Source organism: Periplaneta americana, chromosome 2 (assembly GCF_040183065.1).
Source record: "Periplaneta americana isolate PAMFEO1 chromosome 2, P.americana_PAMFEO1_priV1, whole genome shotgun sequence".
NCBI classification, from domain to species: Eukaryota; Metazoa; Arthropoda; class Insecta; order Blattodea; family Blattidae; genus Periplaneta; species Periplaneta americana.
This window is the reverse complement of record NC_091118.1, coordinates 146,893,067-146,911,373: the sequence shown is the minus strand read 5'-3', so window position 1 is coordinate 146,911,373 and position 18,307 is coordinate 146,893,067. Positions and strand designations below refer to the sequence as shown.

Here is an 18,307-nt window from a genome sequence, read left to right as displayed (position 1 = left end):
TTTTATGTTGAGATGTTCAAAGTTAAAACTGGTATATATTCCTTTTGATCTCTCACTATTCTTCTTTCATTGGGATTTGTATTAATTCTGTGTCTTTAAAGATATTGTTTTCTTTTGATTTGTTCTGGATAACTTTCTTGTGTATCAATTTGTGTGAAACCAACAAGTGGTCTGAGAAATTTCATTTGCTAGGCTTGTGACTAAGTGCTATTTTTTTTTTTTTTTTTGTTATTAGTGAATTTATATACATAAAAACTAAAGGTTAGAAAATTCATATGTGTTATAAAGCACAATTTACAGCATAAAAAAAGAAATTGGTTTGAATATAATCCTATATAGTCTCAGTAGTACATTTGAGGTCAAAGCTTCTTCAAAAGTTATTTAATAATGGCATTTATTGTTTTGGAGTACTGCTGTATACAAGAACATTTTCCTACTCAAAATACTCTGTCCAATAATTGGATCACATTCTTACTTAAGATTTGTTTTTACATGTATTTACAGCTCACTCATCGACTCACACTAAGCCACATACATGCACTGACTGCCAAGCTCGATTTTCTACAAAGGGTAATCTTATCGGTATGTATCATATTGTGGCATAATAGTTATTGTGTATGCATCTATATATATATATATATGTATATATATATATATATATATATATATATATATATATATATAAAATTATATACAAGGTGGCCGACATAAAGTGTTACAAGTTGGTTTCTCTTCAGTGGTTCAATGCACGAATTCTTGAGGAGAACTAGAATATCCAAAAAAATGACCATCATATATTCAAAATATCAGAGCTGCCTCCCATCCCGCATGAGTGGGGCCCAACGAAATGCTGTCTATGATGCAATCTGAAGGGCCTTTTTCTCTAATGAGATTTGGAAAAATCAGTATTTAGTATATTAATCCATTTTAAGAGAAACTAACTGGTATCAATTTATATGGGCCACCCTTTATGGTGTATGTACAGTTTCAGAAAAAAAAAATGGCTCGCCTCAATTTTCTAAGTTCTACATTCAACACATTGTATATGCTCAGTGCTCCAAAGCAGTGGTACACACGAAACCGCTTTGGTAGTTATTGAAATTAATTTTACGTCAATTGTTGTCGTAACCCGAAAGGCATTTGAAAAAATGCTATGAAAATTGATCTATTCTTAATAATAGATGAATATTTATAAATCGTGCAGTAAAATACAATGATAGTAAACGAAATTAACCTGCATAATTAATTAAAAAAAAACACTTTCCTGAACAGTATCTGAACTCTGAACTTTGTATTCTGCGAGCAAGAATGTTAGCACAAAACTATTGGAATGCTTGTGATGAATTGTCATAATCAGGATTGTCGTATGTATTGTGTTTAATAATAATCTTTATTTGATCTTATTTTCAGATTAATTTCGTGCTTTTTGCATTAGTTGCGACATTTCTTCCTGTAATAATATTCAAATAATACGGGTTGAAAACCATTTGTGATGTGAATCATGTTCTGTAAGGAGCTTCAAGAGTTAAGACCATTTTTGTTTCTGGGATTGTACTTACTTATTGAATGGATTTTATCTGGTGTAACCAAATGAACATCTGGATTCAAATCTTAGAAGTGCAAGTGGAATTTGTGATAGACGAAGATGATGTTGGGATCAGATTTGCTCAAGGTCTTCTGATTCCTCCATATTCTCCAAAAATTCACAATCATCCTAATCATTTATGTAGAAAGCAAAGAAAAATTACTCAACTTTACCACTTCTCTAGGAAAGCAATCCCATTAGATTGTACAGATGAACATTCAGTGGTGCATGTGACTACAGAGATTTTTAGAGTTGGCACCTACATCTGAATCATGGTTATGATACAGTGAGATGAGATATTTAATTTGTGTTGTATAATCTCTGATTATTATCTTTTCTGAACAGAAAATGTAAAATTTTAAAACAGTGTATTAGAATAGAAAGTGTTACATTCTGTTAACGGCATATCTTAACCAAATTGCTAGATCATCAGTTCTTCACACTAATATTAATATCCTCATTGAAATCCTAGTGAAAACAATATGAAATTTGTGATGGCAAATCCATTTTTAAAAGAGGTTTTCTGGGAACACAACTATTTTATTCATCACTATACAGATATTTCAAGCTTTATACAAGGACAGATCCTCTGACAAATACATATCAATTACTTGAACTAATTAAAAAGTGATAGAAAGTAGAAAAAATATTAAAAACACTCCCATGTATTTTTATAAAATATTACTGTAATGGAATTTTTATACGAGGATTGTTTCATAAGTTATGGCAACTGTGTTATATCAGCCAATAAAACTGCACTATATGTATTTGAAGGTCATTGGAATGTGCTTTCCAATGCTAGTATCAAATGGGTCCCAGGCACAGAAGCCAATGGGCAGGGGGGGGCAATTGAAAGATGCATAAATAGAAATTATTGTTTTATTATATACAAAAGGAAACAGGATACAATACACACAGCTAACACACTTCAAGATAGTCTGCTAAGGCTTGCACATTACTTTGCCAGTGATGGGTTGTGTGTGATTCATCAATGTGTACCACATGTTGTTGAAACACTGTTAAGATGTTCACCTTGTTTGCAAAGCACTTTTCCCGCAATGGCTTCAGTTGCGGAATGAGATCAAAGTTGCATGGACTGAAGTTAGGCAAGTAGGGAGGTTGTTTTAAATTCTCCCACCCGCACCATTGTAAAAGGTCCCTGACACGAGCTGCAGTGTGGACTGTAGCTTTATCATGGAGTCAGTGCTGGACGTTTTCTCTAAATTGTATGATACAGATAGTATAGCAGAAATGATAGTTAGTACTCCGTGTTGACAGTGTGGCCCTCATGAACAGGATGACACTTCATGATCATGACCATCTTGGAGCACAGCTGCCAGCACACTAGCATTTGCATGTGCTGTTAAGTAGCCACCAATGCTCATAGATGCCATCCAGCAGTGGCATTCTGTAGTGCGTAACACAAGTTTTCAAATGTATATACTGGACTGTGTTGCCACATTTTCCGAAGATATAACATGGTTACCACGTCTTATGAAACGACCCTCGTACCTTAGTTAACTCAACATTACTGATGTTGTCATTCAATAATTTCCAGTTCACAGCCGTCGTCATAGTGGGGAAAAGCCATATTCTTGTCCTAATTGTGATGCCAGTTTTAGCACCAAAGGAAATCTAAAAAGGCATGTAAAATTGCATAGTGGTGAGAAACCTTGGCAGTGTACACAATGTGGATCCCGCTTCACAGAAAAGAAGTCTCTTAAGGTTCATATGCGCCGACATACAGGAGAACGACCTTACCAGTAAGTGGGATTGATTTAATCTGGTGTTACAAATAATGTCAAAACTATAACTACCATTCTGTAAAAGCTCCCATTGTGCATGCTTGAAATTTGAATCGATTAGCACAAACTCATACTGTGATATCACCATAGTGTTCTTTAAGCAATGGCATTTCAGTAGCCATGAGGCAGAGGGCGGATGAGCATCGTGCATTCGCAGTAAAAACAATGAATTTCGAGAATTTTGGGTGATTGAAGCAATGTTGTCACGAATCCTAGCCTGTGATTCATTTAGGGTGTGAGGATGACTAGCATACATACGACCCTTAAAAAATCCCCCAAAAAACTGCACACTGAAAGATCAGGTGATCGCGGGGACTAGTCATGGTGCCATTCTTCGACCTGAGACACTCTCTAAAAAACTGTCATAATGCAGCGATGAATATTCATCTTCCACACATTTTGCTAAAAACAGTTCAGCAAATGTTACTCGTCTGTTGGCATCACCGCACCAGCTTGCAATTGTTGGACAGCCTGAAGCTTGTACAGATGCAATTTTAGATCTGAAGGCAATATTCTGGCCACAGTGCGGCAAGACAAACCTAATGACACAGTAGACCACAGTGCAGAATGTTGTGCATTGCTGGATGACGGCTTTGATTACTTGGACTGTCTCTGGCATACAAACACTTTTTCTTGATCCTGAATGCTTCATGCTCAGAGTAGTGCTTGTTGATTAAAATCTTTCAATTTATGTCTTCACATTATGGACTGATGAAACCGGATCATGAAGCCGAAGTTGAAAATTACGTGCAGCTTCACAACAATAATTTATTTACTGTGAATGCACGATGCTCTCCTGTCCACTGCCTCATGGCAACTGAAATGATATTGCCTAAAAAACAGTATGGCAGTATCACAGTCTTGCCAACTTCCAGTATGACTTTGCACTAATCAATTCAATATCTCCTGTTCCCACGTGTCACTTCATCTTCTCTGAGGCTTTATACTTGTTTGAGGGAATGAGTTTAACAAAGATTTTGGTAATACTATATTAATTAACATGAGCCGTCTGTGCTTATCTAATTTTATGTAAATTGATTATAACATGAACGTTTTCGGCACTAATGTGCCATTTTCAAATGTATGAAAGTTTGCCTAATTACATTTTCAAATAGATGCACATGAACTGTGTAAGTGAGACATATAATGTGTACCCTTGATGATTTGAACATAATATGTAAAACACTTTTATGTATATAATTAAAACACTCAATTATTACTAACAATTAAAACCTATCAACTAATTTGTTCTTCTGCTATGTTGTCCATCTTTTGTAGAACAATGCAGTTAGCTTGACGTTAATATTTTGTCAAATGTAGTTATCTAGTCATTAAAATTGTTAAATTACACTGTGATATAAAATGTTAAAATGTAAAATACTTAATGTTGACCTGTCTTATTCATTGTTATTGCACCAAGGTTCCTTGTTTGATCACTTTCCATCTAGGTAAAGTGCTTCATCATGTGAAAGTGATCAAACAAGGAACCTTGGTGCAATAACAATGAAAAGTGCTTCATCATGTGAAAGTGATCAAACAAGGAACCTTGGTGCAATAACAATGAAAAGTGCTTCATCATGTGAAAGTGATCAAACAAGGAACCTTGGTGCAATAACAATGAATAAGACAGGTCAACATTAAGTATTTTACATTTTAACATTTTATATCACAGTGTAATTTAACAATTTTAATGACTGGATAACTACATTTGACAAAATATTAACGTCAAGCTAACCACATTGTTCTACAAAAGATGGACAACATAGCAGAAGAACAAATTAGTTGATAGGTTTTAATTGTTAGTAATAATTGAGTGTTTTAATTATATTTATAAAAGTGCTTTACATGTTATGTTCAAATCATCAAGGGTACACATTATATGTCTCACTTACACAGTTCATGTGCATCTATTTGAAAATGTAATTAGGCAAACTTTCATACATTTGAAAATGGCACATTAGTGCCGAAAACGTTCATGTTATAATCAATTTACATAAAATTAGATAAGCACAGACGGCTCATGTTAATTAATATAGTATTACAACTTGATTATCGGAAAAACCATATAAAATGAAAGATTTTGGTGTTTGTTTTTGGATTTGAGATGAGATTTCATGACTGAAATTATTGTGTTTGTGGTTTTATGACTTCATAATTTTTGTTACTGAGATAGATGTTAATCATGAAAGCTAGAGAGTAGTCAAGATAATTAAAGTGATCGACACTTTACTATGCTGCATTTTTTCTTCAAGACAAATCTTGCTGGAGATAGGATTCTTTCCTCTTAAAAATACAGAAAACAAACAAGATTCCTATTTCACTAAAATTTATCATATTCTTTATTATAGTAATATTTTGTCTCCTTTAATTTTACAGGTGTACCGTGTGTTCGAAAGCTTTCTCACAAACCAGCATACTCCAGTCCCATATGGCCATGCATATGAATCAGAAAGCACATTTATGTAACCAGTGTGGAAAGTCGTTCAGACAGAAATCTCAGCTTAGGCTTCATGAACAGCGACATGCAGGGCTGCGAAAGTACCAGTGCTCCCTTTGCCAATTTAAATTTTTTACTAAAGGTAACACTTTTTTTTTGTTTACTTTTGAGAAATCACTTGGTTAGCACAATCTTGGTATATTCCCACACTTACATTGTTAATGAGTTTTTTTACTTTTTCATTATAAAAAGTATAATGAGAAAGTATTGTGGTGCTGTAAAAAGAAATAGATTTTTTAGATTTTCACGGAAAAATAAGTTTTCAGCATTTCTAATGATAAAAAAGTGATTGTGAGCTTGCTGTCTGTCCATACGAGGTGTAAAAAAAAAAAAAAGCATCCAATGTTTTGAGAGGTGGTAGTATTCATAAAAACAAGACAAAAATATCTAATAACCATGGGTCCTAAAATTAATATCTTTCTAGATATGAGTGCTTGTTCATCGACATCATAGAAGAAAATTTGTACAATGATTTACTTATTTTTAGATGTTCAGTAACTTTATCTAATCACTAATATATTAGGCACTCACTATATTGCATTAATACTTTTTGTGCCTATTGTGATCTTATCTTTCTATTTGTATTTTTTTATTCCCCACTTTTTGCATTTGTATTTGTAATTTTATTTCTGTTTCTTATTTACTTCTTCTCTTAGCATTTGTTTTTTGTTTATGCCTATTTGTATTCTAGTAGTGTGGTAGAGAAGGTATGTTGGCTTTAACTTCACCAGATTAAATAAATAAATAACACTAATCACGTGTTATGTAATGTCTGCCACTTGCCACTTGTAAGCTTAATTGGTTAAAAATAATATCTGAACACTTATAATAAGAAGTAAAAATAGAATTGTGGGTTCATTTCGAAAATAATTGTTCCCTTAATCTGAATTAATATGATTGTCTTTTTTTGATGTCCTCATTAGCAAATTATTAAATTTGGAGAATACAAAAATGTTCCTCTTACAAGAAATGCTTTATCACAACTAATTACTGATGACTATCGGCAGCTAAAATTTATTGTCTTGTTGATTCCAAGCATTCAAGTGATTGTGTCATGGAGTGCTGGTATACTAACTATTTGAGTAATGTGAACTGAAGATTATATTGTTAACAGCCCTAAAAGAGTATTCTTATTAAATTGAAATTTAACATTTTTACACTGTCACATTATTATTTTTTTTTATGTGATCATCAGAATGTAATAATGCAAACCATTTTGCATATATTTTCCTTTGTTATCTTCTTTGTCAGATTTGGAGAGAAACTGAAATATTTCAAATAAATATAAGTTGTCAGAAAACGTATGTAGTAAATATATTGTTTTATAGATATTGATTTTGTAACTTCACATTGGGAAAGTCAGTCTCACGAAAATGGCACACACTTTCTAAATATACGTTTTACACATTTTGCAACAGTTCAGTTCCTTTTTCGCGTTACGAATGATATTGTTTATAGTCTTGAACTGCCATTCAGAAACTGTACCAAAATGATAGTTACAGTATACATATTGTATTGCAATCATTTCTAATGTTTCTGTTTACAACATGTACATTGTACATATTTAAAAGTGACATGAGTCTGGAGGCTATTGATAATTAGTTATTCACAGTGACAACTAGATATAATTCTCCGTATAATATTTCATTTCTCCGAAATATAAGGATCTGGGAACATACTACATAGCTAGTTTATTTCTTCATCTTATGCAAGAAATAAATTTAAAAAATTGTTTGATTCAGGTTCGAGTTCATCGCCATTTTGTATTCTGTTTTCAAATAATTAATTTTTCACTAAAAATGATTATATTTCACATGCATCATTACCATAATTATAAATTAGCTCGATACTAAATATGAAGAAAACCCATTCATTAGTTAGGAGAAATTGCTGTATACAGATGGACTGACTTGACAGTATGGCTAAAAACACTTTTTCTGTATGAGTACGATAATGCTGAAATCAGTATTTTGAAGAAACAATACTTTCTCTAACAGAAGAAAAAAAAAATGATCAGAACTATACTTGACATTTCTTTATTGGTTGTAACAGTTACTTAGCAGAGGCATTGAAGTCAAATGTTTTGTTGCTTGAAACTACAAGATTTAGATTAAGTCAAAAAACAACCGTTTCCCCATCATTTTTGCTGTATTTGTAAACCAAGAAATAGTGAAATTCGATTTTTGCAGTCTGCTTATGTATTGAGCTGAAATATAGATACTTTTTTAATGTCTTTTTTTTATTATTTAGCTGAAGTATAAATACTTTTTTATAGAAAGTATATGAAAATATGTTGTTGTGCATTTATGTTTTATCAATAACAGTTGTTTTCTGTTGTCCCATATGAAATAGGAGATATGGAACGACATAAACGAGTGCACACAGGCGAAAGGCCATTTGTTTGTGAAGAATGTGGAAAAACATTTACTCGACAGCAGTCTCTCAATGAACACATGAATCGCCATTGGGGTCTCACACCATATCACTGCAAATACTGCAGGAAAGGTAAGAATGACTGTTATCAAAACTTAAGACTTTGTTTGAAATCTTCACACTATATCACTGTAATCGTCCTTTATGGTTTAGTGGCTGCAGTGCTTGCGCTTGGACTTTCAAGTAACATGAGTTCAGACCCATTCTCAAGGAGAATGGATTTCTTTTAGACGAAAAGTTCGAAATATGACTACGTTCAAGAGGAAAGTAAAGCTAAAAGTTTTGCATCACACTAAATTCATGATATATCAAATAATGCTATAATATTCAACCATTCAGTGTTATAAGCAAAACTCTCAAAATGATTTTTGTATAATCCACCAACATTTCCTATTTTCAGATGCAAATTATTCATTGGAAAGCCTCTGATGGTGCCTTCTGGAATAAAAAAAAGAAAAAAAAAACATGCAAACTTTTTTGTTAATCACTCTTCTTGCCTATGGTTCTGTCATTGGGGTGACAGTTGTGTCTTACAGGTGTCCTTACCTCAGAAATGGAATTGAAGACAAGTGCATAAAAACGAAATGCAAAATTTATTTCCAGATTAGTGCTGTTATCTCTTGACTGCAAGAGATACTAACTGTTTATGAGTCATCTAACAACAGGAAGCATCATGGAGGTTAAATATATCCCATCAAAGTTCTTGTGTTTATTGCCCTGGTCTTTTAGCATTTTTAAAACTCTTTTTTTTTTTTTTTTTTTTTTTTTTTTTAAACCCAATCACCTCGTTTGACGAACTGTGGATGCACAAGATTTACCACAGCAAAATGTCTTAGCAAGACATTTTTATCAGTAAGCACATATTTTCGACATAGTTTCTGATAAATTCTGCATCCAAAATCTTGCATAGCTATTTTTTTGTCAATTTTTTTACAGCACACTACACATTCATCCCCAAACTGAACATTTAAATCTGAGCGTAGGTAATTTCAGTAATTTAAATACGCGTCCATTGGGTTAAATAATGAGGATTAGACCGTTTTTGCGCACATGTCTTCAATTCAGCTTTTTCAAGTTAGCAAAACTCCAGGAAAGGCTTGGTTGACTATGGCTATTGAAAAGCAGACTGCCACATTTATAAGAAATCATGATATGCAAAGAGTTTCTCATTGTTATGAAAGTAAATCTTTTTTCTCTGGTTCCACAGCTGATAATCACAGCTGGTTTGGACATTGAACTGATAGTGACTATCATCACCACCACCCCTGCCCCCATCCCCGTCCCCGTCCCCGCCGCCACCACCACCACCACCACCACCACCACCACTCGCATATTACACCTATTGTAGTAGTCTGTTACAATCTCTATTCATCTTCCTTTTTTTTTTCTTCCCAGATTTCTTCGATCTCTTGGCATGTATGTTTGGGTGTGGGATTAGAGTGCACCCTGTCAACATGTTCTTTATATTTCAGTCTATATTGCTGTATGTGCCAAATAATTGAAGTCATTTGTAATTCTTTTAGGATGTCTTAATTTCTTTGATGATCAAGTATGCAACAGTTCTCATAAATATCATTTCCACTGTTAGTCTCCTCTAATCTATTTTCCCGATGGTCCAGGCTTCACATCCAAAGCAAGAATTTTATAGACCTTAAGTGTAGTATGTCGCTGATATAAGTAAGATTTAAATATAATAATCATGATTATTGCCGTCATTGTTGTCTCATCACCACTACAGTCACGGTCATCATGGTGTTTTCTCCACGAGACATCACAGATTCACATAAAACAGTTAGTATACAAGCAGTCTTACTAATAAACCGTGTATAGTTTTTATACGAAACTTATGCAGAGTTGAGACAGAAAACGTTACTAATAAACCGTGAATAAGCTATGGACGTATAAACAGGCTGTAACTATACAATGGGAATTGCTTTGCAGTAGTTATATACACGAAACCCCTTGTTTAAGCGTTGTATATAGGGAAAAAATGGCCGCCCCTTTAACCGCTGTTCGTATCGACTGTCATTTTATGATGATGTTTACCTTGTAACCACAGAAGAACAAACCAAAGATCATAGAATTATTAGAATAATATTGCTGTAGCTTGTACTCTTTGACCAAAATGTAGTGTGGTAATCGATTAGAGCCAGTTGTACTATCGATCTTTAACACGCCACACTAGAGCGCTCTACCGGATCCAGTAGAGAACCTCAGATATTCTATTACCTTTCGTAATGAAGTAATGACGAAACTATGATGTAGCTGTGCAACAGTTATACTGTTATACACGACGTATGTAGTGATTATTAGTAAGGAATTTACACACGACTTATAAACGAGCTACTCATTGTATAAGTATAAGACAGTTAAACGGCTGTATATAGAGTTTTTATTAGTAAGACCGAAGGAATATAAATCTCACCTTTCCTCATAAAAAATTTAACTTGGGATATCTAGGTTTTACCACGTTCCACAGTTACAGACTTGAAGAAAATTAGCTTACATTTTGTGGTTTTAAAAAGAAAAAGATAATGAACTGTTAAGTGCTTGCTTCTGTACGGAAATAAATCTTAGAATAAGCACTAAGACTTTCCATGTCAGGCCATGCTGTGCCAAAATATGTCATATATGCTGACAGAGAGATAAAAATCTATAATATATTGTTTCCAGGTTTTGTGGAAATGTCAGCTTGCTATAAACATATTAAAACACATGAAAGGCCTAAATCTGAATCCGAAAATGCAAAATCTGAAGGCAGCACAGAGTTGCAAGTTGGCGGAAATGGAATTAATCCATCTGCAGCAGAATCAGGTAAAAAAATCATTAATGATTAGTGTATTATTATTTTACCAATGGTCAACTGCGCTAAGACGATGATATTTATGATTTGGAAAATGAGTCATAAAAATGTATTTTCAAAAAATCACTTATCACAGACAATTTTAATACTAGACAGTGCTGCATGATCATTCAGGATCATTGGTTATGAAATGGTTAACTCCTTCTGCTAAGACGTTACCCTTATACCTGGGGCCTATTTTTATTTTTATTTTATTGGGTTATTTTACGATGCTGTATCAACATCTAGGTTATTTAGCGTCTGAATGAAATGAAGGTGATAATGCCGGTGAAATGAGTCCGGGGTCCAACACCGAAAGTTACCCAGCATTTGCTCGTATTGGGTTGAGGGAAAACCCCGGAAAAAACCTTAACCAGGTAACTTGCCCCGACCGGGATTCGAACCCGGGCCACCTGGTTTCGTGGCCAGACGTGTTGACCGTTACTCCACAGGTGTGGGCCCTGGGGCCTATTCCATAAAGGTATGGTGTTGTACATTACAAGTAAATTCTCTAGTAAGTAGTACAAATACTAGAGCTTTCTATTCCACAAAAGAGTTTTCTGCAGTTGTACTTTACCACTCCATACTTACAAATTACCAGTGACGTTTCATGATTGTGTGTAACTTACTAGTGAATTGTCGAGTATTCTCTACCAATGAAAGAAGACTAATACATAGACCTGCATGTACTAATGTTATTTAAATATATTTATTTCGTAATGTTAAGATATATTTTGATAGATATGTGGTTTAGAATATCATTTCTTGCTTCTATTTCCTTCAAAAGAAACAATTTAATTTCCTTTAACACCATGTCAATAATTTTGCAGTGTTTGCAATTTTGTAACAAGTTTGATGGATGAAAATCGTTATTAGCAGCATCTGTTGGCTAATATGGAAAACTATTGCAGAGCATTATGCGAGGATTCCGGAAGAATATACCGGTAATGAAAATAATAAGGAAGTAAACTTTTCATTATCTAAGAAATAAACTAAAAAAAATGACATTACAGGATTACGAAATTCATAGAAATATTACAGTACTACGAATCTTTGCTGTGTAATCTACCTTAAAATACATTACGATTAAGGAGGAAAACCTAACCTAATTCGATGAATGAAATACGAAAATAAACAGCTGTTTCATGTTAAATGTTACATGTTTGTTCTGATTATCCCATCAGATTTTTCCTTTCATAAGGGAAATATGGAGCAAGTCTGCATGAACCATCTATTATTACATTAGGGTGACCAACTCTCCCGTATTTTCTGCTAACTTCCGTATTTCAGCTAATTTTTTTTGGATCCTCCTAGCTCCCATATTGATCTCCTAGTCCTCCTGTATTTTTCTTTATCTGTAACCATCGCTAATTTTTAATGAAATCTAACACCCGTGAAATATACCTACTAGATATTTAGATATAAACTGGCTTTAATATCGATAGTTCAGAAGATATCAATCAATACCATTCTGTTCCAGTTATTCAGTTTTGTGGTACGTGGCAAAGTAGGAAAGTACAGAATAAAAGTGCGAGTATATATTTACTGAATTAAACAACAAAAAAGAAAACATTAATGTTCCAAACCTCAGTAAAATTTTAGCTTTGAGTTAAGTATCTCAGGGTCAAACACCCATAGTCAAAGAGTGTTCCCAATGATGAACAATAAATGGACAGATCAGAGAGAACAAAGCAGCTTGAAACTAAATTAAAAGGCACTGATAATTGTAATGATCAATAAAATTGTGACTATGATTTGCAAGGAGTTGCTTTTTTTTAAACTAAGAACATGCATATTTTAAAAATATTATTGTACTTAGTATTGTGACTTACAACATATTTATGTTGTAATTAAATTTATAGTTTTATATTACAGATATAAACCATTCCATCAATGAATCCTGCTCACACCCCAAAAAGTTGTGCTAAAATTTGTAATGATCAGATCTCCCATATTTTTATGATTAAACGTTGGGCACCCTATATCACATACCAACTTGGATATAGGCCTACTGTACTTTTATCATAACAAACGAATGTCACTATGCTAAGAAACTAGAATTTTAAAGAGACTGACGGTTATGCAGTGATGCATATTACTACTCGAAATACGTCTTGTTTAAATGTAAACATGTCTGTTATCACTTTGATTGTTTCAGGCAAGCTTTCATTTTTATTACAAAATGCTGCTCAAGATCTTGAAGAAGAACAGGAACGTATATTACCAAATGGAGAAGGAGGGCCTCCGGAGAGTGCTGGTATTACTACACTTGTCATTCAGAGGATACCAAAAAATACAATGACACTATATAATTCCAAAAATATAACTATACCAATTAGGCAAGATATACAACACCTATCTGACAGCAAAAACAAATTGTTAAAATCAAGAAATGTGGTAGAACCTCAGGTGGAAATTGTGTCAGACGAACATAATCCAAACATTGATTTCACAGCAATGAATTTGTTAGCATCTGCATCTTCGTTCCAGCAAGGAAATTTTTTAACAAACTGATAATAAATACCTTTTTATATTATTTTGTGATACATTTTGTAGGCAGTGATGGATTAAGTTTATCCATTGTCTCGTCATGTTCTGCGACAAAAATTCTTCAATCTATGGTTCCTGAGCCGTGTACTGTAGAAATAAGAACTCTTCACTGAAAGGGTTGTGCTCTGCTAGTCCAAGTATTAGAAAGAATGTGAATTTGTATTGTCAAGAATTTGTCACTTTGTCTTCAAGTAGTGTTACTGCCTTTACACTGACTCTGACCTGTAATAAATAACTGCAGTAAATTTTCTGAAACATGTTTTTATTATATGGACGCCACATCACAACAAGCATTAATATTATTAACAAATGAAGTATGGTATGAAATAGGAAATATACTGAATGGCCACTACATTGGGAACTCTTTCCTATAGAGATGCAGGATGACCTTTGACTTTCACAATAGCTGCAATCTGACAGTGTCCTTTACGATCATTGCTGCCTGCACTACTATCACCATCATTCAGATCATGTATTCCTAATAAAGTGACCACTCAGTGTACTCTTTATACAAATTTGTTATGTTAAAATAACTTTGACATTTCAAAAAAGTTATCAAATCACATTATCATTAAAATAAAATGATGTTTTTGCAGATAGTTTAATAATAACAAAGTTAAAATTATAATAGTCCAGAGTGAGTGACAGTTCTGTAAACAATTTATAACTTAATATACTTTGCCAAAGACGTGTAAAACAACAATCAAAATGTTATATTGCACTGTTTATTCTACAATGTAAAGAATTGTGAACTTCTTCGAAGATAACAGTAAGATCACCTGGACTTAATATGATCTCAGAAGAAGAAACAACTATCAAAATTCATGTGTCATGAAAAACTGGTGGCATTAAGAATTTTACTGAAAAAAAAAATATATATTTATAACAATTAAAATTGTTAACATATTGCACTAAGTTATAATATGTTATAGTAAAGTTAATGATTAAGAAAACAGTATGATTTTTTTAATGGTTATATATATTTTCTGAATTGCATAAAGAATATATTCATTATTTAAAATTATTGTTTATTTAAATATGTATATTTCTGACCCTGAGCAATTTATATGTTGCCTTTCAGTAGCAATAGTAATTTCTCTGTTATTGCTTTGCTAAAATAGGATTTTATGTTAAACCTGAAATGCACAATGGATGTTAGTGCACATTTTTCATCTAAAAGGTTAGTCATATGAACAACTAGAAAAGTTACATGTGGTGCAAGGACATGTCTCATTCTTGGTTTGTTAATAACCAGATTTGAAGTATGTGGTAATATTTTTGTCGCAAGAGGAAAAAAAAAATCGAAATGATAACAGTTGTAATGTCTTGTTGCTCTGTTTAATTATATTTTATTTGTTCAAATAAATTTTTTGTAATATTAGAAAAAAATGTACAGACCCAGAAACAAAATTTGGGCCACCTGAATTTTCCAAGTTCCAGTTATGTTATAGGTCACGATTTAATTTCTGACACACACTTTAACGATACTGTACTTCACTTTCATAATTAAAGTGTTTTATGCGATACAAAGTGAACTTTAATCTAAATGCAGTCAAATTTAAAACAAAGAATTATATCCCAGTGAACTCCAGGTCAATTCATCTCAACCTGTCCATTGTGACTTCCATGCCAATATTTTAATCCCTTTCTTCAGTAACTGAAATTTAGAAATTAACGATCACAAACATTTTTGTTCAAAATTAATTATTGGAATTTCTAATATTCATCTGATGTATCGTATAGGGTTCTTTTATTCATCATGGAAGTAAAGCTTTTTCTTACTTTATAGTGTTCATACTTTGAAATGCTTTCAGCTATGAGAATATTAGATTAGTGCATCATTTTTTTTATGAATTTATTTCATTGGAACACAATTTTATTCTGGCTGTTATTTTCTGGTAACAAATAATATTCACTATGAAAATCCTGTTCTACACATTTCATGAGTACAGTGTCTTAGATTTAGTGTAGTTTTTGATTGTCTGTTTTCCTGTAAAGAAATGATTTATATTATTTAATTTTTCTTCTTCACACAATATTTTGTTCTCGTGTGTGTGTGTGTGTGTGTGTGTGCGTGCGTGCGTGCGTGCGTGCGCGCGCGCGCGCGCGCGCGTGTTTTTTTTAAACCACACATACAATAACATAAATACAGACATGGAAATCCTACACATACAACCCAAAAAACCAAAAACTCAACACACTAGAACAATATGAAATATACAGACACACTAAAACACTCTAATCAAATTCTCCACACACAGATCAATTTCAGAACACACACACTATTTGACACAACTCTTCATCATACGAACGCACCCACACAACAGGCAGCGAAGTTGAGATGGTGCAGAGACACAGAAGGCTCTGAGGATGGTGTCAAGTAGCAATGAAACAGCTGTAAGCTGCACATGCTTACGTAATTAACACGAGTAAGATCGCCCTTTAATCAATTATTTAAGAAGTATACTTTCATCATGTTTTGATTTTCCTTCAAAGCATTTATAAACAGAGGCAAAGTGAAGAATGTGAAGTGACACAATATTTTGAACATTTACAAAGAATTGTAATGTTGTAAAATAAAGTATTGTTTAACATGTTCTCTTATTTAGTTACAATTTCTATATATGAAACTGACACAACATTTTACATAATTTCTCCATTTCGTATTTCATTCCTTCCCTATTATTGCATAGTGTCATAGGTACTTAATTTGTCACATTCTATCAATGTGACACTGTGGTTCACTCAATCTTTTGTATCCCATTCCTCTTCTTGTCAATAGGAAACTCTTTTATTTTAATGGATGAGTAGAGGTTCGCTATTCTCCTGTTTGTCATATACATAACCTGATTATCTTAGATCAGACATTTTGTTTCAGTTGTATCAATGACAGTATGTCACTTTTAGTTCCTTTCCAATAACCTCGTTTTCTCTGCATCAACATCAGAAGAAATATAGCTGCCTTGGTGGTCTAATGGCTAAAGTGCTGGACTTATAATCCTGTGGACCCGGGTTCGAAAACTGTACCCCCGATTTACAACTTGTTTTGAATAAGTCCATGGTCCAGGTCAGTGGCGGCACTAGGATTTGCGAGGTCCTAGGCAAACCTGTATTCAAGGCCCTATATCAATATAATAATGATAACAGAAGCAGTAGTATATTAAACTACTCACCATATTATGTAGCTTAATTCTGACCATGCTTTCATTTTTAGTCTTATAAAAAAATCTTCTTACACACTGACAATAAATCACAGTAATCTATTAGGTTAATATTTTTTAAATGAACTAAAATGTTTGCGCATGAAATCAAAACTCATTGATTTCATTTTTATACTTTTCACAATCTTGAATTACATCTGAATAGTCTGGACTATTTTCATGGGGTTTTAGACAAGTGCCAAGGTTTTTCCAGTCGTTACACCCCTGAGGAGATAATGCTGTCCACAGTCTAATCCGTGAGTTAAAAGACAGTATTGTATGCGAAATTGGGAGAATTACAGAAGACAAACTTGCATGTGTAAATGCTTATTTTCTTTGGAGATATCAGGAATGTGTTGCAGCAGAGGAACATCATTTTCAAAACATTCTTTAGTGAAGATTAGTAAACAATATGAATACTGTAATTTTAATAGTAGACTCTAGCAACTGTAGTGGACCTCGTTCAACAGGAATGACAAGCACTGATGCCGAGCCCGCTTGCCACCAAGCGCTGTAGAAAATGTCACAGACTGCTCTGTATCACCAAGAATCAATATCATGTCTGACTTTGCAATTTTGTTTGTAAATTATCATAAAACATATCGCTGTTCTCGTCATCCCCTTCATTAGGTGCATATAAATCTAGAATGGTAAAGAAACTCTGGAAAGTTTAAGTCTTGTCTGTTTGATTCTTTCATCCCATAGGGTATAATTATCAATGGAAGATTTTAAGGATTTGTGTAGTATAATCATAACACCAGCTTTTGCTTTTGTTTCTCTACCTACTCCAATACAGATTTGTGTATGTATGTGTATATATATATATATATATATATATATATATGGCATTTCGCTTTACAACTGGGATGTTGCAGGCTTACTATTTGGAGCGAGGGGTTGTTTACCAAAATTTACATGTAATATTCTTAAATCCTTTAAAATTCCCTTTTATGAGGTTCAGAAGATTGTAATGGAAATTCTGAAGGCCTCTCTTCAAATTTTACACTATCATCTATATATTAACTCGTAAATTTTTGTTTTAATGTACAAATCTAATCCATATTTTGCCCGTTTCATTTCCCATTATCTTTTATGTTTGTTAATTCCGGATCCCAGTGGTCAACCTCACTTCAGGACGGATGATTTTAAATCTTAGTAGGATAAAAGCTTCTTTGGAGACATCCTACCTCACGAACTGAATATTTAATTTATTGGTACTAAATCATGTACATTCATTATGTTTCACATGAACAGTGACTCATATTCTAATATTTAATGGTTTTGTATTCCTAATTAATTTTAACTTGTCTCACCTGATATATCACGTTGTAAGTTCACAATTTTATGTGTTTCATCATTCTTGTACACTTAGTATTGTTTATGCTCTTTCAACTT

The 18,307-nt window shown here is 33.1% G+C and overlaps 1 protein-coding gene across 4 annotated transcripts in view; it reads left to right on the top strand.

The window, feature by feature from the left end:
- The window catches only part of LOC138694672 (zinc finger protein 544-like), a 35,720-nt gene extending 19,410 nt beyond the window's left edge, over window positions 1-16,310 (top strand). For all 4 annotated transcript variants that reach the window (XM_069818639.1, XM_069818636.1, XM_069818637.1 and 1 more), the window contains 6 exons: window positions 505-582; window positions 3,144-3,348; window positions 5,767-5,969; window positions 8,240-8,392; window positions 10,994-11,134; window positions 13,321-16,310. In XM_069818639.1, coding sequence (XP_069674740.1) covers window positions 505-582; window positions 3,144-3,348; window positions 5,767-5,969; window positions 8,240-8,392; window positions 10,994-11,134; window positions 13,321-13,676 — 1,136 coding nt within the window. In that variant the 3' untranslated portion in view covers window positions 13,677-16,310. The remainder of the gene's footprint in view (window positions 1-504; window positions 583-3,143; window positions 3,349-5,766; window positions 5,970-8,239; window positions 8,393-10,993; window positions 11,135-13,320) is intronic.
- The last annotated feature ends 1,997 nt before the right edge of the window (window positions 16,311-18,307 follow it).